Source organism: Macrobrachium rosenbergii, chromosome 47, assembly GCF_040412425.1.
Source record: "Macrobrachium rosenbergii isolate ZJJX-2024 chromosome 47, ASM4041242v1, whole genome shotgun sequence".
NCBI classification, from domain to species: domain Eukaryota; kingdom Metazoa; phylum Arthropoda; class Malacostraca; order Decapoda; family Palaemonidae; genus Macrobrachium; species Macrobrachium rosenbergii.
Window position 1 is genome coordinate 23,616,484 of NC_089787.1, and position 25,833 is coordinate 23,642,316.

At 35.2% G+C, this 25,833-nt stretch overlaps 2 protein-coding genes across 2 annotated transcripts in view; one reads left to right on the forward strand and one right to left on the reverse strand.

Moving 5' to 3' along the window:
• Hacl (2-hydroxyacyl-CoA lyase) overlaps window positions 1–25,833 on the reverse strand; it is a 145,541-nt gene that overhangs the window by 44,419 nt on the left and 75,289 nt on the right. The window lies entirely within an intron of this gene.
• The window catches only part of LOC136830656 (titin-like), an 82,262-nt gene that overhangs the window by 28,135 nt on the left and 28,294 nt on the right, over window positions 1–25,833 (forward strand). The window contains 1 exon segment of the mRNA XM_067090261.1: window positions 24,595–24,714. Coding sequence (XP_066946362.1) covers window positions 24,595–24,714 — 120 coding nt within the window.

Here is a 25,833-nt window from a genome sequence, read left to right on the forward strand (position 1 = left end):
TATTTTATAACTGGAGAGAGAGAGAAAAAGAGAGAGAGAGGTAATATATATATATATATATATATATATATATATATATATATATATATATATATATATATATATATATATATATATATATATATATATATATATATGTATATATGTATGTATGTATGTATATAACTGTATATAATTGAGAGAGAAAGAGAGATAGAGAGTTATGTTAACAACAAATAGGATATTTGAATAATGATCTATTAAACTCACATACTGAAACTTATGTTACCAACAAATAGGATATTTGTATAATGATCTATTAATTGCCCTGAAACTCACATAAGAGAGAGAGAGAGAGAGAGAGAGAGAGAGAGAGAGAGAGAGAGAGAGAGAGAGAGAACAAAATATTTACCTATTACTATGAAGGTCACATCTAATATTCTCTGTTGATCACGGCGTTCCTAATTCACATACGGTAAATAAAAACAAATCATTTCAATGCATTGGTAGAATAATAATAAATAATAATAATAATAATAATAATAATAATAATAATAAAATATATCCTCCAAGAAATTAGAGAAATAAATCCATAAACACCGCGCTGACAATAATAGGAATACATTCGAAGACTTAACAAATAGCGAGAACTGGCAACTCCCCGCAAAAGATATACCAGAAACCGCTCGACGAAGTTTACCTGACTTCAAGTGTCAAAATCTCCCGGGAGACCGGGAACTTTTTCGAAAGAAAGTCCTATACAGGACTCTATCCTTACGACCTTAGCAACTGTTGCCAGTTAGTTGGGGGGGCGGGGTCCTTCTCCTTGGTTTAATGGAGTTTGTTACGGAACTTTCGGTTTGTTAAGATAGGATCTTGGACGCGATCTGGTGACGTTTTTATTGATGTAAATTCTCACGATAAACTGTGTAACGATTAAGCCAAAGATGATTTTTTTGGTATATTTAAGGACTGAATTAGATATTTCTTTTTATTGTCGTACTAAGTTACTCTCAGGAGTGAAAACAGTGATCCAAGAATCAAGAATAAAACGCGGGAAAAGATAAAATAAAGTTATTAATTGGCGGGAACTTACATACCTGCTTATGTAGACGAATTCGCTATGTGTACCAAAACAAAAAGTATGCAATGCTTTATCAAGACTTTTAATTAAAAAATGGGCAGTTCCCTTTCTACTTATGTTGCCAAGAAGGAGAATCCTTCCTAGTCAAGATCATGGCTTTAAAAAGCAATTATATATATGTATATATATAAATACATACATATGTATATATATAATATATATATATATATATATATATATATATATATATATATATATATAATCCTGACCATTAAAGCTTACGAAGAGGTAAAATAAATTTCTCAGACATATATATCTTAAGAAGGTAGAGAAGTAAAAAAAAAAAAAAATACATCTTTCTGAAAGTTTTCTCTCAAATTGATTAGTAAAAAACTATTAAAATAACAGAGAACAGCAAGTAAAAAAAAATACATTATAAGGAAGTTTTCTCTCAACTCACTCTTTGAAATAAGTAAAATAATGCGTTCTCTCAAATGAATCAGTAAAATAAGTGAAAATACTAGAGAATATCAAGTAAGGAAGTAGAAAAAACACATTTCACGGAAGCGTTCCTCTCCAAGTAATCAGTTAAATCATTGAAAATTCAAGAGAAAATAGACCGACCTACCCCATCAGAAGATTCGAACCGCGGCATCCGTCCTGCCCTAAAATGGAAAACTGCAGTGTCTGCAAAATTACCGAAATTGAGATATGCCACCTACTGGGCTCGTGAAACACTAATACACAGGTTACTGCGGTTTCAGAATGATTCTTCAATGCTTTATTTAGGGGGGGTCCCATTTGCAGTGTCTGCAAAATCAGCAGTAAGGCAAGGGGAAAACTGCAGTATCTACCATTTTTCTCGGTTTTGTATTTTTGCAGATACTGCAGGCATCCATTTTAGGGCATCTGTCGTCAACAGCAGGAACAGTGAGAGAGAGAGAGAGAGATGTAATTATTCATCTCAGTCGGTTTTAATGGTTCCTTTCTTTTAAGGGCTCCCACAAGAGACGGTCCCTTTATCATTGGTTAAAATAAATGAATGGGGGAGAAGTGCGTGGATATCGAGAGAGAGAGAGAGAGAGAGATTGGTTGGTAAGACCATTGCTGGCAAGTCGAGGCAATTAGGAAGGAAGGGAGAGAGAGAGAGAGAGAGAGAGAGAGAGAGAGAGAGAGAGAGAGAGAGAGCAAACAAACGCCTTACTTCTCAAAGCATGGAAAGCATAGCAAAGCATGAAAATCACTCTCTCTCTCTCTCTCTCTCTCTCTCTCTCTCTCTCTTCTCTTAGAAAAAGGTGTTTGTTTGCTCTCTCTCTCTCTCTCTCTCTCTCGTTTCTTGAAAAAGTTGGTATATACTAATTCAGAATTTTATCGTGGCCCTTTAACTCTCTCTCTCTCTCTCTCTCTCTCTCTCTCTCTCTCTCTCTCTCTCTCTCTCTCTCTCTCTCTCTCTCTCTCTTAGGTTTTAGCTGAAGATTAGAACTATCCTTCTTCAAAACTCGTCCGGGATCTGCTGTTTAGGGGCGGAAGATAATTCCGAAGCCAGAGGGGGTGAGTTCTTGGGCGCTATCACTTCTGGTGATGAGCCAGATGTGTTCTAAATTGGTTCTCTCTCTCTCTCTCTCTCTCTCTCTCTCTCTCTCTCTCTCTCTCTCTCTCTCTCTCTCTCTCTCACACACATACATACACACACACACAAGCATTTATGAAAAGCGTGATATCATACTATTTCCAAAGTTTTGTTAATTCAGACATTTTCTCTCTCTCTCTCTCTCTCTCTCTCACTTCCCAATGATCGACTTGCCAGAAATGGGCTTACCAACCAATTCTCTCTCTCTCTCTCTCTCTCTCTCTCTCTCTCTCTCTCTCTCTCTCTCTCTCTCTCTCATACACACACACACACATACAGAGGCCTTTATGAAAAGCTTGACATCTTACCATTTCCAAAGTTTGTTTAATTCAGACATTCTCTCTCTCTCTCTCTCTCTCTCTCTCTCTTTATGAAGAGCTTGGCATCTAAGTTTTGAAAGTTTGTTTAACTGAGACTCTCTCTCTCTCTCTCTCTCTCTCTCTCTCTCTCTCTCTCTCTCTCTCTCTCTCTCTCTCTCTCTCTCATCCACACATATCTTTCCCTTTAATGAGGTATATGTTCATACACTGAAAATGTGCATAATCTTTTCATTGTATCTCTGTCTATCTGTCTATCTATCTATTTCACTTTGAAATATGGAAAACTGAAAAATTTTTCACACTACAATAACGAAAACCAAAACAATTATAATTTCCCACACATAAAAACTTATTTGGCTTCAAAAAAGAAACAGGTTCTAAATCGGTATTGAAAGAAATTCAAAGAAAACTTTGGCACTATTTGGAGAGAATTTAAACGACCGATACCAGCAGATTTGGGTGAAACTGACGGTATAAACTGTTTTTTACTGGTTCGACAGCTGTTGATTGCGTAAGTGAAACAAACAAACAAACAAACATTACATACACATATAATATATATAATATATAATATATATATAATATATGTATATATATGTATATATATATATATATAATATATAATATATATATATATATATATATATATATATATATATATATATATATATATATATATATATATATATATATATATATTAGTGTGAGTGTTAGACTCAGTTATGATAAATAAAACCTCTTAATTAAAGAGACCCAAATGAAAGTACTTTATAATCATGTAGTCCTTACCTTGACAGGTCATTAAGCGAAATTTCTCTGTACGCAAATAGCATTTGATATACTTATCATAATTAGCATACAACATAAAATACAAAATACCACAAGCAACAACAAGAAAGAAAAGATAAAAATGCATCCGAGAAACCAAACAGGAGAAGAGGGAGAAATAACAAACAGGGGAAATGAAGGGACGTGGATTATTTTTCTTAGAGGGGGATTTTCTGAATCTAGAGCGCGCTCGCGCGCCCGAATGTGACCCGAGGTTCCGTTGAAAGTTGGCAATCAGTCACCCACCAGCCGGCGGAGGTGCCATATGTCACTTTCTTTGCTCGTCGTCGACGGCGTTGCCATAAATCAACTTAGAAAAACTTATGCATAAAAAGATGAAATACTTGATTCTTAAGTGCCTTCCTATATATGAGAAGCCGTTTGAGCTTAGATAAGACTTATGGGAGAATTAATATAAGATTATTTCTTTCGAGGTACCATCTCAGACGGCTACATATTAATTTTAATCCATATTCGCCGGAAGGTCGAGAAAGGATTCCTCGTTCTTAAGTGTTGGCAATATTGCAATGTGGGCGGAGTCTATTTTCTGTCTCTCCCCCCTTTCTCTTTCTCTCTCTCTCTCTCCCTCTCTCGTTCTATCTACCCTTCCTTGGCCTTTGCTGCTTTGCATAAACACAAGCCGGAATATGACCAATTTGCAAAGGAAATAGCAATAAATTCTATATATCTATTTATTTATCAGTTTCCTCCCTCTCCACCCCACCCCAACCCCCTCCACCAAGTCCTCGATTAGATTGAATGATCAATTTCTAAATAATTATTTCTGACATTATTTTTTTTATTTCTAGAGTCCGACGGATGGGCAGCCAAGGATTTTATGTCGTATATACCTTTTCCCATTCATTCATTCATACATACATCCATTCATCTATCTATCTGGAGTATCTATCTATCTCTTAAGTTTTTCTTATCTCCGTTAGATAAGAAAAATGGAGAGATGTTTTTAATCTCTCTCTCTCTCTCTCTCTCTCTCTCTCTCTCTCTCTCTCTCTCTCTGTTCCTTTGCACGAAAGAATGCAGGAATTATCTAAATATTCTGATTTACTTTTTTATACTTATTTCCCACTTACTCGTTTATCGCCTTACATACATCTCATTTTATTCCACTCATTAACATACTCATTTACACACTTAATATTTACATACTCACGTCCTTCACGATTCACTTAAAATTTCACGAGACAAAATAAAACAAGTAAAAAATGCGCTGAAGTTTCTTCGGCGCAATCGAGTTTTCTATACAGCCGCTACAGGGTATAATCAAGGCCACCGAAAATAGATCTATCTTTCGGAGGTCTCGGTATAATGCTGTATGAGCAGCGGCGGCCCATGAAACTTTAACCACGGCCCGGTGGTGGCCTTTCCCATATCGTTGCCAGAGGCACGATTATGGATAACTTTAACCTTAAATAGAATAAAAACTACTGAGGCTAGAGGGCTGCAATTTGGTGTGTTTGATGATTGGAGGGTGGATGATCAACATACCAATTTGCAGCCCTCTAGCCTCAGTAGTTTTTAAGATCTGAGGGCGGACAGAAAAAAGTGCGGACAAGAAAGATTGCGGGCAGAAAAAAGTGCGGACAGAAAAAAGTGCCGACAGAATCAAGTGCGGAAGGACAGACAAAGCTGGCTCAATAGTTTTCTTTCACAGAAAACTAAAATCGGATAACTGTTAAAATAAAAATTTCTTTTTCCTAAAACGGCGAATCGTCTTCTCTCTCAACAAGGACAAAGTATTGGCGGATGCTTAAGTTGCTAAGTTACTATGGTCACTTTTTCCTTTGTTTCACCTTTATCAGAGTCTCGTATCTCCAGACAAAGGGCTGGCTTTGAAAAAGTTTTTATGCTTAAGTGATTTTTTTCGTTTGTTGTTTGTTTATTTTTTGTCATGCTGTTTGTTTAATTTTTTTTTTTAGATTTTGGTCTGATGGTAATTTTGAATCTTTGCTTAATGGCTATTCATTATTGTTTTCATTTTGTTTTTATTCTGGTTTTTGTTCATCGTATTTATTCTTATTTTTATATTTTCTGTTTTTCTTATTATTAAACTTTTGTACTGATTATATGTGTGCAAGTACTGAAATCAGTTTATCTAATTTGACTATCTAATTTATCTATTCTTATCAATTTTAATTAATTTTTCCATTTCCCATCAAGATTTTTACTTCGTTTGTTCAATTTTATTTACTTATCCGTTTATATATTTATTTATTCATTAGTTTTCTGAAAAGAATACTATTGTGCCAGCTTTGTCTGTTCGCACTTTTCCTGTCCACTTTTTTTGTCCGCCCTCAGATCCTAAAAACTAACGAGGCTAGAGGGCTGCAAATTGGTTTGTTGATCATACGCCCTACAATCATCAAACATACCAAATTGCAACCCTCCGGCCCCAGTAGCTTTTATTTTATTTAAGGTTAAAGTTAGCCATAATCGTGCTTCTGGCAACGATATAGGAAAACCACCACCGGGCCGTGGTTAAAGTTTCATGGGCCGCGGCTCAAACAGCATTATACCGAGACCACCGAAAGATAGATCTATTTTCAGTGGCCTTGATTATACGCCGTACAGAAAACTCGACTGCGCCGAAGAAACTTCGGCGCATTATTAACACGTTTTTTATTTTTGTCGATTTACCTGTTATTTATAAAGTCTGTCTGGCAGACAAGTTAAGCCAGAACAATGAATGTCTTTCCAATGAGTTCTTTAGACAAAAACAAGTACTTGTTTATTTTTGTTTTCCCTGACCAATTATCCTCCGGCGAAAACAAAAGAGAAATCGAAAAACAAAAAGAAAATGAACACAATCAAAGGATTAACAATAAAATTTTTCAAATATCTTGAAATGCGAGTCCATAAGAATCTGGTCACCACAATTATTCATTTTGTCATACATGCTATTCTAGTGTGATGATTATTGTAATAATTATTTTCGTACTTAATCTTTCCATTTTCAATTCCGTTATTCGGTCCCGGGCTAGAAAAGGACATTAGAATGCTCTTTCCATAAGCAATCGATGTAAATGTGATAGGCATCCCACCATCAAACTCATAATTAAAAGTGAAATAAATTGAAGCATTTGACATGTAATCATCATGATGTTTGTAATGTGAAGTATTAAGAATCTCTTGTCTGAATGTTAATCTAACAACCTGGAGCATCTTTCACTATAATCATCATAACACTTTCATCACATTTCATTATATTCATCCCTGACTGTGTATATAATAATCTGAGCATATACAAAATTCCCAGTTTCATTATGGGAAATATGATCCTACTGCCTGATTGTTAATGGAACAACCTGGGGGATTTTTCATTATAGTCATCATAACACTTCATCATACTCTTCCCTGACAATGTATATAATAATCTGAGAATTTACAAAATCCCAAATTACGATTATGATAGTTTTCATTAAATTTTACTAAAATCAGTCTCCCTAGTTCTTAAATGAGTTCAGACTTCTGGGACATCTTTTCGAGACATTCATTATAGCAATTCGTCACCACCATCGTGAGGAGGAGGAGGAGGAGGAGTTGGAGGAGGAGGAAGAAGAAGAGAAGGAGAAGGGGAAGAACGGGAAGAAGGGGAGGAGGAGGAGGGGGAAGAAGAGTATGAGGAGGAGGAGGATGAGTTGGAGAAGGAACAGAAGGAGGAGTTGGAGGAGGAGGAGGAGGAGGAAGAAGAGAAGGAGAAGGGTAAGAACGGGAAGAGGAGGAGGAGGAGGAGGAGGAGGAGGAGGAGGGGGCAAGAAGAGGAGGAGAAGGAGGAGGAGGAGGAGGAGGAGGAGGAGGGGGGGAAGAAGAGGAGGAGAAGGAAGAGGAGGAGGAGAAGGAGGAGGAAGAGGAGTTGGAGGAGGAACAGAAGTTGTTGGAGAAGGAGAAGGAAGAAGAAGACAAGGAGGAGGAGGAGGAGGAGGAGGAGGAGGAGGAGGAGGAATCGAAAACTCGGAAGAATGCGTGATGCAATCGTTTCTTGGCAAGACATCTTCACGGTCGGCCGGGCCGGGCCCCACGAAATTGATTTGTGGCCTTAAGAGAATCTTAACTTCGATCCTTCACACCTAAAGCTGTCCTTATTCCACTGGGGCCTAAGGATCATTTTCTTCTGACTGTATCTTCGATTCCTTATTACAAGTCCAACCTTATTTTCTTATTGCCTTGAGGCCTAAGGATTATTTTTACTGATTATCTCTTCTACAGATGCCACCTTTAGTCAGAGAGTGAAAGATCTTATTTTCAATCGTTGACACAAAATTGTCCTGATTTCCTAAATCACCTGATTTTATTGCTTCTTCCATCTTAAGCCAAATATTTCTGTGTCTTTGTTGCCCTAAGATCAGTCACATATCTTTATCTGTTTCAATAAATATTCTCTCATCTCCTCGAGACAGAGTTAATTTATTTGTCTAAACAAATGTCCTTCTTCCCCCGAAACCAAAGGCTCTTGACTCTCTTACTATCTCTTTGATATTTTGTTTCTCATTTCATCTATCACTCAGGTCAAAGGGATCTATTTCTATACTTTCTTCAAGGAGATCTTATTCGTTCAAATATACGACCTTATTTCCTTCACGCGTCGTGTCTTTAACGCCTTTGCAAATCCTTTGCAAATCTCTTTCATGTTTATATTAAGAGATTTTGTTATATAAGTTTTATCTCTGACGGGGAGGCGGACTTACTTGTAGCTTTGAAACTGCGACAATGGACGACATTTTTGCCTACTAAATCGTGTTGGGTAAAAAAAAAATTTCACCTTGGATTTTAATCATTAATTCATGTGTTGATCTATTTATCTGTTGATCTATCAATTTATCTGGTTTTTATTTTATAATGACTGGTCTATTCTTTCTGCGTTTCCCGTGATCTCCTGTAACCTCTTTCAAACGGACACTGTAATATTCTTTGGAAGGTTGAAATTCGAGTCAGTGGCCCTTGTAGTGGGCTTGTTCTACATGAATAGGGGTTAATCTTTTGAATAATAATAATAATAATAATAATAATAATAATAATAATAATAATAATAATAATAATAATATGAGCTTGCATATATATATATATATATATATATATATATATATATATATATATATATATATATATATATATATATATATATATATATATATATATATATAGTATTTCTGGGACGTATACAATTCGTTGAAGATTGTCTGAATTCTAGATGATTCAGCAAAGATCTCATCACTGTGCCTGAGCCAAGTCTCTCTCTCTCTCTCTCTCTCTCTCTCTCTCTCTCTCTCTCTCTCTCTCTCTCTCTCTCTCTCTCTCTCGAGTAATTAGAAAGCACGAAGGCAGATTTACTTAAATCCTCGTAAATTCTGGCATTTAATCTCGCCAGAGACCCGATTGAGTTTAAATAACTGAGTACAATTGAGTTTAAACTGCTTAATTTTGGGATACTGATTTGGTATATAATAATAATAATAATAATAATAATAATAATAATAATAATAATAATAATAATAATAATAATAATAATAATAATAATAGCATGAGTCACTAAAATGGTGAAGAAATCCGCAGTGGTGTAAATGTGTAAATATATTTTTAGAAATACTGTATATATATGTTTATATTTACACCACTGTGGATTCTTCAATAATAATAATAATAATAATAATAATAATAATAATAATAATAATAATAATGTTTATGTAGCCTTTGCAGGAGATATCATACTATATGCAATGACAGAATTTGCTTTTTACTAAAAACTGAGTTTGATCTACTGAGTTGTTGCTGGAATTTGAGTTTTAAAACTATTTCCTGAGCGCTGAATATTGAGTTGCCTAACGCTGAGGTTGAATTCTTGAATTGCAAAACGACTGGATTTCAGAAAACTGAATTCCGAGTCAGGAGTTCAAGAGCGTTTAATTTAAACTCAAAATTTGCTCAAAATGAGCTTCATGTCATCAATGGCGGAATACTCTATTATTATTATTATTATTATTATTATTATTATTATTATTATTATTATTATTATTCAGATGAACCCCTGTTCATATGGAACAAGCCCACCACAGGGGCCACTGACTTGATATTATTATTGTTATTATTATTATCATTATTATTATTATTATTATTATTATTATTATTATTATTATTATTATTATTATTATTATTCAGGAGATAAACCCCTGTTCATATGGAACAAGCCCACCAAAGGGTCCACTGACTTGAAATTCAAGCTTCCAAAGGATATCACAGCGTTCACTTTAAAGAAGTAACAGAAAGCAACAGGAAATACAGAAAGCAGAGATCAGTTATCAGAAAAGAAAAAATAAATGAGCAAATCAATAAATAAATAGATAAAAATGTAAGGAAATTATCAAAATAAAATGGGCACTTTTTTAGGGCAGGGATGCATTGCATCTTCGCTTGAACCTGTGAGGTTCCGGTTGTACGACATTCATCAAGAGAAATTTGCATTCATGACTTATCATAACTTATATCAGGAGAGAGAAATCTTTATGAGAGCCAGATAAAAGTCGAGAGAAAATACTTATTATGTATATTTATATATTATCGCCCCTCCCACTCGGAAGCATTTGACGTGTCAAGCTGAGAGGTCAGAACTAATTTTGTGACCCACATATATATGCCAGTTGTAGTTATCTGTGACATAGTTGCCTAATATACTCAGCTCTAGAAATAGGACGTACTCTCTCACCATGTATTTTGGGACGTGTGTGTGTCATACACAGTAATACACACACATACATACATATATATATATATATATATATATATATATATATATATATATATATATATATATATATATATATATATATATAATGTATATATATATACATACATGTATGATAATGATTACCTTATCTATTTTTTTACTTTCTCTCTCTCTCTCTCTCTCTCTCTCTCTCTCTCTCTCTCTCTCTCTCTCTCTCTCTCTCTGCCAAAATATAGGCCAATTCCTCGTTCATCTGAAACTAACATAGGCCTAATGTAGGCCTAGGAACCACAATAGCGCAACATGTGTAATTTATGAGTCATCAACCTAAGAAAATAATGGCACAATGAACTTATATCACTATATATACATAGATTCTCCTATCATTATACAACTTTACAAGTAATGACACCTCAAATAGTTTGCCCACTGGGCAGGTGGGCATGAAACGAAGTAGGTCAGTGATCAGGTCAGTAGACTTCGAGAGATTTACAAGTATTAGAACGGTACGCGGACTGAACAGGTATTAGGGCTAAAACGGACGGATGCTGAAGATGATACGTGAACTGAACAGGTATTGGGTTTAACACAAACAGACCGATTATCCACAAGTATACGGTGAACTGAGAAAGGACAGAGATCACCTGGCAATCTTACCAGTAAGTAGGAAGGCGAGGAAGGTATCTGGATAAGTAGGCCTGAAAATTAGTAGCCAGAAAGGAAGGAATTTAGGTAGGCGTACCTGTAAGTATGTAGGCCTACAGGTAAACTGGTAGGCTGATGAAGGCTTCCTGTATACAGGGAAAGATTAGGCCCGTTTCCTGAAGATTCCTTTGTACTAATTGACCGTGTGGTTAGTCTACTGTTGTGGGTAGCAGCCGGGGAAGAAAGATTTTGTGTATATAGACATGAAAGTCAGCAAATTATGACATTAGTTTTAAGTGATATATGATATTTAGTGAGGAACATTTCTGGCAAGACTAGGTAACTGGGGAAGGAGGAACAGGAAGAGGAGAGAGAGAGAGAGAGAGAGAGAGAGAGAGAGAGAGAGAGAGAGAGATTCACAAACGTCACAGTATCAATGGATATCCACCAAATTTGTTTAGAACATTATATGAAATACTTTCTTCATGAGATCATTCGTTCACCACACACACAGAGAGAGAGAGAGAGAGAGAGAGAGAGAGAGAGAGAGGCCAGCCAACCAGCCACAGTTGCGCATCCCGTACGTCAGCTGTCAAAAGGGGTGGAAGAGAGGAGGCGTTATATTTTTAGGACAGAAATGCTTATGGCGCCCGCTGCCAACTTTACAATATGCTTTCAGCCCTTATATGAAGCTTTCTCCCCCCTCCTCCCCGCCCTCCTCTCTCTCTCTCTCTCTCTCTCTCTCTCTCTCTCTCTCTCTCTCTCTCACAGGGGATATAGCATATCATTCTCTTTTCTGGTTAAGCAAATTTGTTCTACATTGCATCAAACGGTGATGGTGATAACAATCTCTGGATAGTGATGGTTTTATTAGTTTTCTGTAAAGGAAAACTATTGTGCCGGCTTTGTCTGTCCGTCCGCACTTTTCCTCTCCGCTCTCAGACCTTAAAAACTGCTGAAGCTAGAGGGCTGCAAATTGGTATGTTGATCATCCACCCTCCAATCATCAAACATACCAAATTGCAACCCTCTAGCCTCAGTAGTGTTTTATTTTAAAGTTAAATTTAGCCATAATCGTGCTTCTGGCAACGATATAGGACAGGCCACCACCGGGCCGTGGTTAAAGGTTAATGGGCCGCGATTCACACAACATTACACCGAAACCACCGAAAAATAGATCTGTTTTCGGTGGCCTTGATTATACGCTGTAGCGGCTGCACAGAAAACTCAATTGCGCCGAAGAACTTCGACGCATTTTTTACTTGTTTGGTATTGTAACTTTGTTGAATATATGTATGCGTGATTCTATATATATATATATATATATATATATATATATATATATATATATATATATATATATATATATATATATATATATATATATATATATATACATATACATATACAACTAAACACTTATACACGTTCTATACATATCCATGCACAGATAAACACTTGTACACGTTCTATACATGTACAAAAGCAGGAGATTAATTACAAACAAAAACAAACACAACTGTAACATGGGAGACATGTGATGTTTTTGTTTTTGCTGTGATTATTATTATTATTATTATTATTATTATTATTATTATTATTATTATTATTATTATTATTATTATTATTATTATTATTATTTATTTATATTACTGAATATCGAGGATAATAAGAAGGGCAAATGAATAATAATAATAATAATAATAATAATAATAATAATAATAATAATAATAAACACTTTATTATTATTATTATTATTATTATTATTATTTTTTTATTTTACTGAATATCGAGGGTAATAAGAAGGGCAAATGAATGATGAATAAGTAATAATAATAATAATAATAATAATAATAATAATAATAATAATAATAAACACTTTATCATTATTATTATTATTATTATTATTATTATTATTATTGTTATTATTATTATTTATTTATTTTACTGAATATCGAGGATAATAAGAAGGGCAAATGAATAACGAATAAATAATAATAATAATAATAATAATAATAATAATAATAATAATAATAATAATAATAATAATAAACATTTTATTATTATTATTATTATTATTATTATTATTATTATTATTATTATCCTTTAACGTGATAGTGAACACCACACGCGAACTCGGAAAAAAAATTAAAACCCACTTTCGAATCATTACGTGAAGAAGAAGAAGAAGAAGAAGAAGAAGAAGAAGAAGAAGAAGGAGCTGACAAGGTCCTATTCACCAGAGAAGACGAAACCTGTCGCACGAATTCCGTAACATTCCCACATTCCGACTTCTGGTCTACATTCTTGACATTGTATTTCTCTCTCTCTCTCTCTCTCTCTCTCTCTCTCTCTCTCTCTCTCTCTCTCTCTCTCTCTCTCTCTCTCTCTCCCTCTCTGCTTGCTTTGTCTGTCCTAAAAAGGAAGTTGATCTCTTCTTTTGGAATTATTTTCTGAGGTTCATTTTTTGTGGCTATAATTTTTTTCAGCTGAATTCTTACTTTTTCTTACTTTTGTGGGGTGAAATGTCCATACATGATTTTGGCATGTATAAACACATGTATTGCAAACATACGTACATGAATACATACGTAAATGTGTAAATAAGCTCATTGTAAGTGTAAGTGCGTATATATATATATATATATATATATATATATATATATATATATATATATATATATATAATGTGTGTATACATATGTATAGTTAGCACAAGTGTATATACTGTATGTATATATATACATATATATATATACATATACGAGAGAGAGAAAGAGAGAGAAAGAGAGAGAGAGAGAGAGAGATGGATTTACCAGCTCAATCGCAAACCTTTTACTCTGATGTCCATGAAGATAAACCAGACGCATTAAGTGGGCAACATTTGCTTTGACCAATGCACACAAGAACTTGAACTTATCGAAAATATCCTTAAGATCCATTTACGGGGATATTTTGAACTTGATGTCAGCTCCTCTTTTCTGTAAAAGAAAACTATTGTGCCGGCTTTTGGTTAAAGTTTCATGGGCCGCGGCTCATACAGCATTATACCGAGACCACCGCAAGATAGATCTATTTTCGGTGGCCTTGATCATACGCTGTAGCGGCTGTACAGAAAACTCGATTGCGCCCAAGAGTTACGAATCATACCAGATGTGAAAATACCCGAGATCAAGTTTGAAACGTCTACGTGAAATTTTGAACACCAGTTCTTGTAAGAAAATTATTTTTTATTTTGATTTACTGTACAGCCTTTCCAATCCTTTCCTTAGACGACAAGTACTAATTATGATACCACAAGTTCCTTAAAAGATTAAAATTCAGAAGTTTAAAAATTAAAGACTCCCCCCAAAACTTCAGAAGTTGAAGGAAAAGTCTAAAGAGAGTTTCAATTTGTGAATCGACTCCCCGGAGCGCAAGTAAAAAAAAAAAAAAGAGAATTGCTTATTGATAGAATTCCATCAACTTTACACCGAGGGCCAACTGGAGGGAGGTTTTCGGGTTAGGTTTTCAAAAGTTTTATCTTCTGAATATTGGCCGCTCGAAGTGGACCTCCTCCCAATTTGGGGTTGCCTTCTCTCTCTCTCTCTCTCACTCTCTCTCTCTCTCAGATAAAGCTATCTCAATTTTCTTTTACAGAAGTATGATTGGACGCAAAATACAAATATACACGAATACATACACAAAATACAAGTGTGTTTTATCCTTAGATCGGAGTTCAGTTTTGGGTGGAATTAAAATGAAATTTTGATTGTATAAAAATTGTTTGATGAACTGAATACTCAAGATGTTTAACAAAATACAAATCAGGTTTAGAAAAGAGAGATTTACAATCACAAGACGAGATAATCTGAATATAAGAATGAACGAAATAGACAAAATGGAATAGGGAATGACAGAACAACTAAAAAAAAAAAAAAATGCAAGAATGATAGGAACGCAATCTGGAATTGAAAGGAACATAAGAAAAAACAAATGAAAAAAATTGTCTAATTACCGGAATACAAAATCTGAAATTGCGAAGTAACGTAAAATACATAAAAAAAACTGGCTAATTCTTGAAACATAAAAATATATGAAAATATAAAATAACATAAAACTGATGAAATACCTAAAAACCTCAATACGAAATAGAGAACGAAATCTGACATAAAAAATATAAAAGTATTTATAAAAAAAATTTATGAAATCCTAAAAAACTCTAAATCGTGAAATAACAAAAAACAAACTATATATATATGTATATATGTATATATATATATATATATATATATATATATATATATATATATATACTGTATATATATATATATATATATATATATATATATATATATATATATATATATATATATATATATATATATATATATATATATATATATATTTCAGCTGACAGAAGGCAACGCGCCTTTAAAACTGGGGATGATTCTCTAATACCTTTAACCCCTCAGGCGATGGAAATTGGAGAGAGAGAGAGAGAGAGAGAGAGAGAGAGAGAGAGAGAGAGAGAGAGAGAGAGAGAGAGAGAGACCCAATTCGGTGTAACGGAATACTCTGATACAGGAGGAGAGAGAGAGAGAGAGAGAGAGAGGGCAAAATATGTTTTGGGAGGTAATTCAGATAGGGAAAAATGTTTTATGGGAAATAACATAATTCGTTTTGGGTAAAAAATATACTGAAGAAGATTGAAAAGGAGCAAAATACACCTCGGGGAATTAATTCAGATAGGGAAAAATATACGCGAGGGAGAAAATGTCAAAAATTCGTTTCGGGAAATAATTCATGCAGGAAAAATACAGGACACAGAGTAAGATAAAATTCGGGAAATAATTCAGATAGAGGAACTATATAAAAGATTAGATTGAATACAGAATTTAGGCCAAAGGCCAAGCACTGGGACCTATGAGGTCATTCAGCGCTGAAACGGAAACTGACAGTAAAAGGTTTGAAAGGTGTAATAGGAGGAAAACCTCAAAGCGGTTGCACTATGAATCAATTGTTAGGAGAAAGAGAATACGAAAGGAGGTGCAGTAAAAGGAACGGAAGAGGTTGCAGTTAGGGGCCGAAGGGACTCTGCAAAGAACCTTAAGTAATGCCTACAGTGCACCGCATGAGGTGCACTGACGACACTACCCTACGGGGATTATAAAGAAGAAAGAAAAGGTAAAATATATTATGGTAAATAATTCGTATAGAAAAAAATAATATGTACCAAAATTAATGAAAAGGACAGGATTCGTCCATTACCCAAATAATAAAGAAAAATAAATCTAATAATAAAGAAAAATAAATCTAATAATAAAGAAAAATAAATCTAATAATAAAGAAAAATAAATCTAATAATTAAGAAAAATAAATCTAATAATAAAGAAAAATAAATCTACTAAAGCCAGTACACCACAATTACTTAACAAGAGAAAATGTTAAACTTGAATAAGCAGAGTATATGGTAACTTCAGAATTATGTGGACTTGAACAACAATATGAGTTTTCTAAACAAATATAAAAATTGTAAATAAGAATAAACAGTTTCAGGGTATTTAAGAAGGAATGAATTTGGCAGCTAACCAATCTACTCCCCCCCTCAACCCCAAGGAAAAAAGGTAACCAAACCTTACATAACTTAGGGATTAGGATTACTTATAACTACCGTTAAAGGTAATACGCTTACGGTAACACATACAGCTGAGAGAGAGAGAGAGAGAGAGAGAGAGAGAGAGAGAGAGAGAGAGAGAGAGAGAGAGAGAGAGAGAGAGAGAGAGAGAGAGCAAGATGAAGTCAAGAGGCTTTTGTGGACATTTCAATGCATAGAACTGGTGAGGAGAGAGAGAGAGAGAGAGAGAGAGAGAGAGAGAGAGAGAGAGAGAGAGAGAGAGAGAGAGAGCTTAAAAGATGAAGAGGCTTTTGCACTCACAACCCTTAAGTCTAGCTTTCACCTTTTCACCCCATATTTCACACCTTTTTCACTCATAAGAATCCACTATATATTTCACCTCACTCAATTCCTATTCACCCAAACCTACATATGGAGTCACAGTCTCTTCACTCTAATGCACTCCTAGCTATTTCACTCATTGCGCACACTCCTACTCAGATACAGGAGTCGTGTCTTCACCTTTTTCACCTCTTTCACTCTAGTCTGGGTCACCCTTTGCATAGCTGAGCCGTCAAATTCACAAATAAAATAACAAAATAAAACACAAAAAATGAGTTGTTTTATGAGGTCGGAGAAAGCATATATATAAATACATATATATATAAAGAGGTTCGTCTATGAAATGGAGCCAAGTCCTTCCGGTGCCAAATATTCTTTTCTTCTTCTTCTCTTCTTCTTCTTCTTCTTCTTCTTCTTCTTCTTCTTCTTCTTTTATTAATCTGGGAGGTGGAATGTGTGGGACGCCTCTTCAAATCATCATTCCGTTTGCTGTTCCTAACGATTATTTCATATTGCCATTTCTCATTTCAGTTTCATGTTCTCTCTCTCTCTCTCTCTCTCTCTCTCTCTCTCTCTCTCTCTCTCTCTGACGAAGTGTTAACGGTATTTTGAAAACTAAAATTTCTGTTCATCAACAGAGAGAGAGAGAGAGAGAGAGAGAGAGAGAGGAGAGAGAGAGAGAGAGAGAGAGAGAGAGAGAAAGTTGAAACCATGAAGTGTTAAGGGGATTTTGAAGAGTAAATTTCTGTTCATCAACAGAGAGAGAGAGAGAGAGAGAGAGAGAGAGAGAGAGAGAGAGAGAGAGAGAGAGAAACCATGAAGTGTTAAGGGGATTTTGAAAAGTAAATTTCTGTTCATAGAGAGAGAGAGAGAGAGAGAGAGAGAGAGATTTAACATACGGGAATAATTAACAAATTAACTGAATACAATAAACAAATTTAACTCCTTAGTCCCATAACACACACACACTTCTTCCATCATCAAATAATATTACAGCATATCAAGAATCTATTATAATCCTTATCAACAAACTCGAAGCGTTCCAATAATACACAAACGGTCATCCCTAAATCTCTTGTCAGGAAATTGATGAAAGTCTCGTAAAAATATGCAAGAATTTCCATCGGTGCCCAGTGTTGCTATGAAATATATTATATAATTAAAATGTTGAGATTTTACTTATAATTTGCTTCAGCAAGCGCGCTAGAAATTCCTAAAGTGTCAGAAATAATACTCAAGGATTTTAAGAAGGGCTAAGTACCTCGTAATTTGCATAAAGTTGGACACTTTGCTGGGATGTGGATTCACTTGTGAAACTTTGCAGCTTATGCTTGGAAGCACTAAGTTTCCCCACACACGCACAGAGAGAGAGAGAGAGAGAGAGAGAGAGAGAGAGAGAGAGAGAGAGAGAGAGAGAGAGAAATAAACTTGGGAAAATTAAAGTTTGTTTCTCGTCACGAGCTTCCCTTGACAACCTGTGAATTTGTTTTCATTTCTTGACTTTTTCAGAAGCGTGTTTACGAACGTTTGCAATCACAGATTATATATATATATACACACACATAAGAGAAGAGAGGGCAAAGCATAACGTATGTATAAACAAACATGTATACATACGAACAAAAGACTGCTATGGTTTAAAACTAGAGACCTGCGCGAACTATGGCGAATATACATTCATACAAATATGTATGCAATATTGCCTTTCCTTTCAATTGAAAGACCTGGGTTCGATCCCGATGTGAGTCAGAAATTTATACGTGTCCCACACTTGATTGTGTGTCGTGTGTATGTTTGTGTGTTTTACAGCAACCTCATTATAGTAAAAGAACATCATTTACCTACGTCAACTGCACACACAAACACTTTTAGTGGAAAAAAAAAATAAATTAGAGGTTCCAACAATTCTGTAGACAGGACTTCCCCAGACCACCTAAAGAGAGAGAGAGAGAGAGAGAGAGAGAGAGAGAGAGAGAGAGAGAGAGAGAGAGCCTCTCAAGTTCACCCCTCGTCGAATGCTGCCCCATTGTCTGAAAGAAATGCCACTCGCGTGAAATGAAAAAAAAAAAAACACGAGAGGTTCCCCAACGCTTGGAAAATAAGCACAGGTCTCTTTTTCTATTTTTTTTTTTTAAGAAAAGGTTTCCCTTTGATGTTATTCTTCGCTGAAATGTGTTTTCCTTCCTTTCACCTCTTCTTCTTCTTCTTCTTCTTTCAAACTGATCTTCTTCTTCTTCTTCTTCTTCTTCTTCTTCTTCTTCTTCTTCTTTCAAACTGATCTTCTTCTTCTTCTTCTTTCAAACTGATCTTCTTCTTCTTCTTCTTCTTCTTCTTCTTCTTCTTCTTCTTCCAAGCTGATCTTCTTCTTCTCCTCCTCCTCCTCCTCCTCCTCCTTCTTCTTCTTCTTCTTATTCTTCTTCTTCTTTCAAGCTGATCTTCTTCTTCTTCTTCTTCTTCTTCTTCTTCTTCTTCTTCTTCTTCTTCTTCTTCTTCTTCTTCTCTGCCTCCTCCTCCTCCTCCTCCTCCTCCTCCTCCCCCTTCTTCTTCTCACGTCATCCGTAATTTAACTTCAACAAGCTTAAGGTGGGTATGTAATGAACGTATAAAGAACTAAATGACGATAACTGATAACGGGTAAACCCAACAAAGCGTTGATAAATTAGATAAACAAAGAACACTGAGGAAACGGAGAACGGAACGTAAGTGGGGAGAACGAACGGAGGAGATAAGAAGAGGAGAATAAGAGAGTCACATTATATAGAGACACAAATACGTAAATAACGAAGAAATGGGAAATACGTAATGAAATTCGAGCGAACGAGGGAATCAGTAGAATGAAAATGATTTAAAATTACTTCCAGAAAAAGGGGCAATAAGCATGAAATGAGGATAAAATGAAGTATATATAATTAAATAAACAAATAAATTAATAAGTACATAAATATATAGCTCAAAGTAACTGCTTGAAAAGCTGGAGATTGAGAGAGAGAGAGAGAGAGAGAGAGAGAGAGAGAGAGAGAGAGAGAGACTTTAACTACCATCTAACAAAAAAACAAATAAAAGTGATAGATAACTATTTGTATTATATTATCCCCCAAATCACGATAACTCAAAATAGACAAAATAGATTGTTTTATATGATAAAAGTACCAATAAACAGAATAATTGTTTAATACAATAAAAATCAGAATACCCAGAATAGACTGTTTAATATAATAAACAAGTTAAAAATGCGCAGAAGATTCTACGGCCCAATCGAGTTTTCCGTACAGCCGCTACAGCGTATAATCAAGGTCACCGAAAATAGATCTATCTTCCGGTGGTCTCGGTATAACGCTGTATGAGCCGCGGCCAATGAAACTTTAACCACGGCCCGGTGGTGGCCTATCGTTGCCAGAAGCACAATTATGGATAACTTGAACCTTACATAAAATAAAAAGTACTGAGGCTAGAGGGCTGCAATTTGGTATGTTTGATGATTGGAGGGTGGATGATCAACATACCAATTTGCAGCCCTCTAGCCTAAATAGTTTTTAAGATGTGAGGGCGAAAAGAAAAAGTGCGGACAGAAAAAGTGCGGACTGACAGACGAAGCAGGCACAATAGTTTTCTTTTACAGAAAACTAAAAATCAAAATAGGCAGAATAAATTGTTTGATATAATAAAAATCAAAATAGGCAGAATAAATCGATGAATATAATAAAAATCAAAATAGGCAAAATAGATTGTTTGACATAAAAATCAAAATAGGCAGAATAGATCATTTAATAGAATAAAAATCAAAATAGGCAGAATAGATCATTTAATAGAATAAAATCAAAATAGGCAGAATAGATCCTTTAATAGAATAAAAATCAAAATAGGCAGAATAAATTGTTTGATATAATAAAAATCAAAATAGGCAGAATAGGTCGATGAATATAATAAAAATCAAAATAGGCAAAATAGATTGTTTGACATAATAAAAATCAAAATAGGCAGAATAGATCATTTAATAGAATAAAAATCAAAATAGGCAGAATAGATCATTTAATAGAATAAAAATCAAAATAGGCAGAATAGATCCTTTAATAGAATAAAAATCAAAATAGGCAGACCAGATCATTTAATATAATAAAAATCAAAACAAGCAGAACAGATCTTTTAATGTAATAAAAAAAAGAGTAGGTTAATATAATAAAATCAAAATAGGAAGGACAGATCGTTTAATAGAATAAAAATGCAAAATAGACAGAGTAGATTGTTTAATATACACACCCAGCAAATAACTGAAGGGTCGGGGAGGGACTTGTGACAAACGAGGGGTTGAATTCGCCCCCTTGAGTTATGCCCAAATTAAATGTATTAACGCTACAACAGGGGTGTGTGTTATTGCTTGCAGCGGGGTTGGGGTACGTTGTGCTCCGGGTTTTCTGTGCGTGCGGGCGCGCAGGCGCTTGTATACGCGCAGGTGTAAAGTACTTGAATATATATGTATGTATGTGTGTATGTATATATACACATATATATATGTATTATGTATATACATATATGTATATATATATGTGTGTGTGTCTATAACGAGAGAAGGCTCCATTCTTTTATTAAATATTTTGTGTACACAAAAATATACTTCTTCGTGTACAAAAGCAATTCACGTAGAGAGAGAGAGAGAGAGAGAGAGAGAGAGAGAGAGAGAGAGAGAGAGAGAGAGAGAGAGAGAGAGAGAGAGAGAGAGAGAGAGAGAGAGAGAGAGATTCAAACCGTCAAAATCATCAACAAAACTCTTTCCACGAAAGTCAATTTATTCCAGACAAACTCCCACTAACAAGCACAGACTCCCTCCTTCTTCCACCCTTTCAGGAATGGGACGCCGTTAACAGGTAATCACCGTCCATTATCACAGGGATGCCCCTCTCATTAAGAACTCCCCCCCCCCAAACCCCAGGTAATTTTAAACACCAGGGTCCCATTCCTACCATTCCTAAACTCCAGGCAATCTCGGGAAACGATTCCTGATACGTAAGGGAGGATTAGCGGGTTATATTTTGGGGCGAGGAAAACAATGTTTAGTGAGGGTAAGTGAATGGGATGCCGTGACGTCACGTGACGTCATTGATTGTGTTGAAATTCTGTATTTGTTGGGTCTCCAGGTCTCACTGTGACATTTTGCCGCTCACAGTAGATTCCTCAGGTCTGTTGTAGGTTTCTAAGCGTTGGTTTTTGGGATGTAGCTGCTTGCCTCATACCTAATCTCCTCTTGAACATTTGAAGGACATAAGTGAATATTGAAGTTTGGACCCAAATTCCTTCTTACCAATTTCGTAATTCAACTTCATAAGAAATTATAAAGAGAAAGATGATGCCTCACTCTGAAGAATAATTTCCACAAAATTTCAGTTCTTCAATACCGTTTAAAATTCCTGGAAATATTTTCCAGACGGAAATATCTTTCACTGGAATGTCCTTATACCCTGGAGGGCATGACGCAAATATTCCTTCCACTAAGAGACTCATTTTTACCATTCCCCAGCATATCAAATCCATGACTGGGATTGCAAATTAGATCCTGGTGTCTTCTCAGAAGGGATACAGGCAAGTGATTTCCTAAATGAGGATATTAAGGACTGAAGACGTGAAACTCGGTAGAAATATGAGATAATAAATAGAGAAATGAAGGAGAAGAAGGAAGACAAGGCAGGTTAAAAAATGAGAGAAGAAATGAACGTCAAAATTAGGGGCACTTCTTTCGCTCCACGAATGCTGGAGCCAACACTCAAGGAATTGAGACTTGACGATAGAATGATCAAATGACAGAAAAGAAGATACGTAAATTCCAACAGAATTAATTAATAAATAAACAAGAATAACAAAAATCAAAACACGAATCAGAGGACGTAAACAAAAGCATAGAAGAACGCAAATTATTACAACTTCTCCTCTCCCCTCCTGGAAGGCTGAGACCACCCATCCTTCCAGCTATCCAGCCATCCAGCAATCCAGCCAAAGTCGCTTCCGTTTCTCATCAGCCACTCTCAAACATTATTTGTCCCGGACATCCGAGTGGCGCCCACCAACTCCACCTCGAGATGATGATGATGACGTCATCTGAAAAAGGCTCTGTTCTGTGATGACGTCATCCGAAAAGGCTCTGTTCTGTGATGACGTCATCTGAAAAGGCTTTGTTCTGCCTCCCTCTCTCTCTTTAGGCTGGACTCGGTGATGACTTGAAAGTTATCCAGAAGGCAAATACGACTTGGAAAAGGTTGATGAGCCGGGAGACCGCGAGATCGATGCGGATATGAGTATTCAGAGATAAAAATGACAGACGTGGATTGGGTGATACATAATGGGACGTTGGGATACGTAAGCAGTTTTATGTATGTGTATGTACATATACATATATACATATATATATGTATGTATATATATGTATATATATTTGTGTGTGTGTGAATGAGTGTAGATGTCCATTCACCTAGAATATGCAAACATTCATAATTAAATGTATGTTATTTCACAATTAATGACAGGATCCCAAGGGAAATATACTACCTATATACGTTAACATTTTCATAAGCGTATTAATATACACAAATATACTCAAAGACACACACACTCACACACACGCACACACACATATAATATATATATATATATATATATATATATATATATATATATATATATATATATATATATATATATACATATATATATATATATATATATTTATATATAAAACTTCCTCTAACTATTTAGTATCCTTCACTATCTCCTAACTAATTCCCCAGCTAGCATTTAAGCTTAAATACCGGAAATTAAATTTTCAAAATATCATGAATTCTCAGAACGATTTTGTACATATTTCACATCTGAAATTGCACCCGTGGAATGTCTTATTAATGCATTCGAACACGCTTTTTTATTATTATTTATTCCGTACATTTATTCAACTATTTTTGGCAGATTATTTTTTGTTAGAATTTATTTTCTGTCACCAATGCATTTAGTTTTGATTTATCTTTTTAATTCTCTCTGTTTTACATTTTTTTTAGCTTTCTAATTTTTTTTACCTAAATGCATTATGTTCTGGGCAGTGTTATAATAATAATAATAATAATAATAATAATAATAATAATAATAATAATAAATAATAATAATAATAATAATAATAATGACGTTTAGTTTTAATTTATATTTTTATTTTTATCTTTTTTTTTTACATTTTTGGCTTTTGTTTACCTATATGCATTATGCCATGGGCAGTGTTATTATAATAATAATAATAATAATAATAATAATAATAATAATAATAATAATAATAATAATAACACTGCCCAATTTCTGACATTCACTCAGCTTGCTTAATGGTGCCTCTCTCTGACCCACCAGCACACACACACCCGTACCTGGCCCTCTCTAATTAACGACCCCTCCGTCTCCCGCCCGCAGGTGAAAACCCCTCGTACTCGGAATGCCGCCCCCACATAGACGCTACCATCCGGGACCTCGCTGCCAAGGCTATCGTAGCAGGAGAGACGCCCTCCGAGGCGCTGGAACACTTGGATTACGGTAGGTTTCGTGGGCGGGACACCTCCTGAATTAGCTCAGAGCGGTTAGTAAAGTGTTGATTCAGATTTGGGGTATCTAACTTGGCCCGGTTGCTAGTCCTGGGGCAGGTTTGAGGTTGATGGTGGAATTTGGGGTGTTATTCAAAGGGTTCTAGACTAAATGTAAGCTCTACACGAGACTTGGGCATCTGTTGAATGCAGAAATCTCAGATTATTACTCCAGACATCACTGGAATTGTGTTCAGTTGATGATCTCTTGGTCAAAGGATTCTATAATAAATGTAGAGTCTACACGAGACTTGAACATTTGTTGAGTGCAACAATCTCAGATTATTCAGATCATTACTCTAGACGTAACTGTAATTGTGTCCAGCTGATGATCTCCTAGTGAACGTAAGGATAAATTAAAACCAACATACAGTCTTAACACAGTCTAAACAGGAGGAAAATAGGAAGATATCTAAGTATCACCCCAATCAAAATTAAGCAAAAAGATATTCAATAATCATTTTAATCAAAGACAGTTGTTCTATCACACATGGTAAAGTTGGTCTGGATACCAATAACCAACTTAGTTAGGAAGGAGGCCACTGAGCGGGGCGCATGTCAGCGTAACTAACAAGCACGAGCATTCCCCATGGCTTTGCATGTGTCTCTGACTAAAAAAAACTTTCATTAACACAGAAAACAGTCGTCCCTTGTTTTATGAAGTCACTGACTCCTGAAGACAAGACATAAAAGATACGTCACTTTAGCCTTTCACATCTCCATAGCAGCGCAACACCAGACATCTCCTCTTGTAAATGAATTGCCTTTGTAACATCTTGAATCTTACACTTGTGCGCAAGTCCAGGTTACTCCATAGTCATGGATATCCTCAGGAGAACGAGGAACTTAGCTTTTTTAACTAACTTTATTAAAAATAAGATCTTTGTTATTTCAATTAGTATCTGTGACATAGGATTCCTGTACTTTCAACTGTGCTTAAATCAGTAACCAGTAATTGTTATCCTAAATGAAACTGGAACGCTTATTCCTTCAATGTCTATACTGCTGTTTCAGTGTCACTAAGGTACATCCATTCTAAAAATGTCATCAACATGTTGGTAACTTATCACAT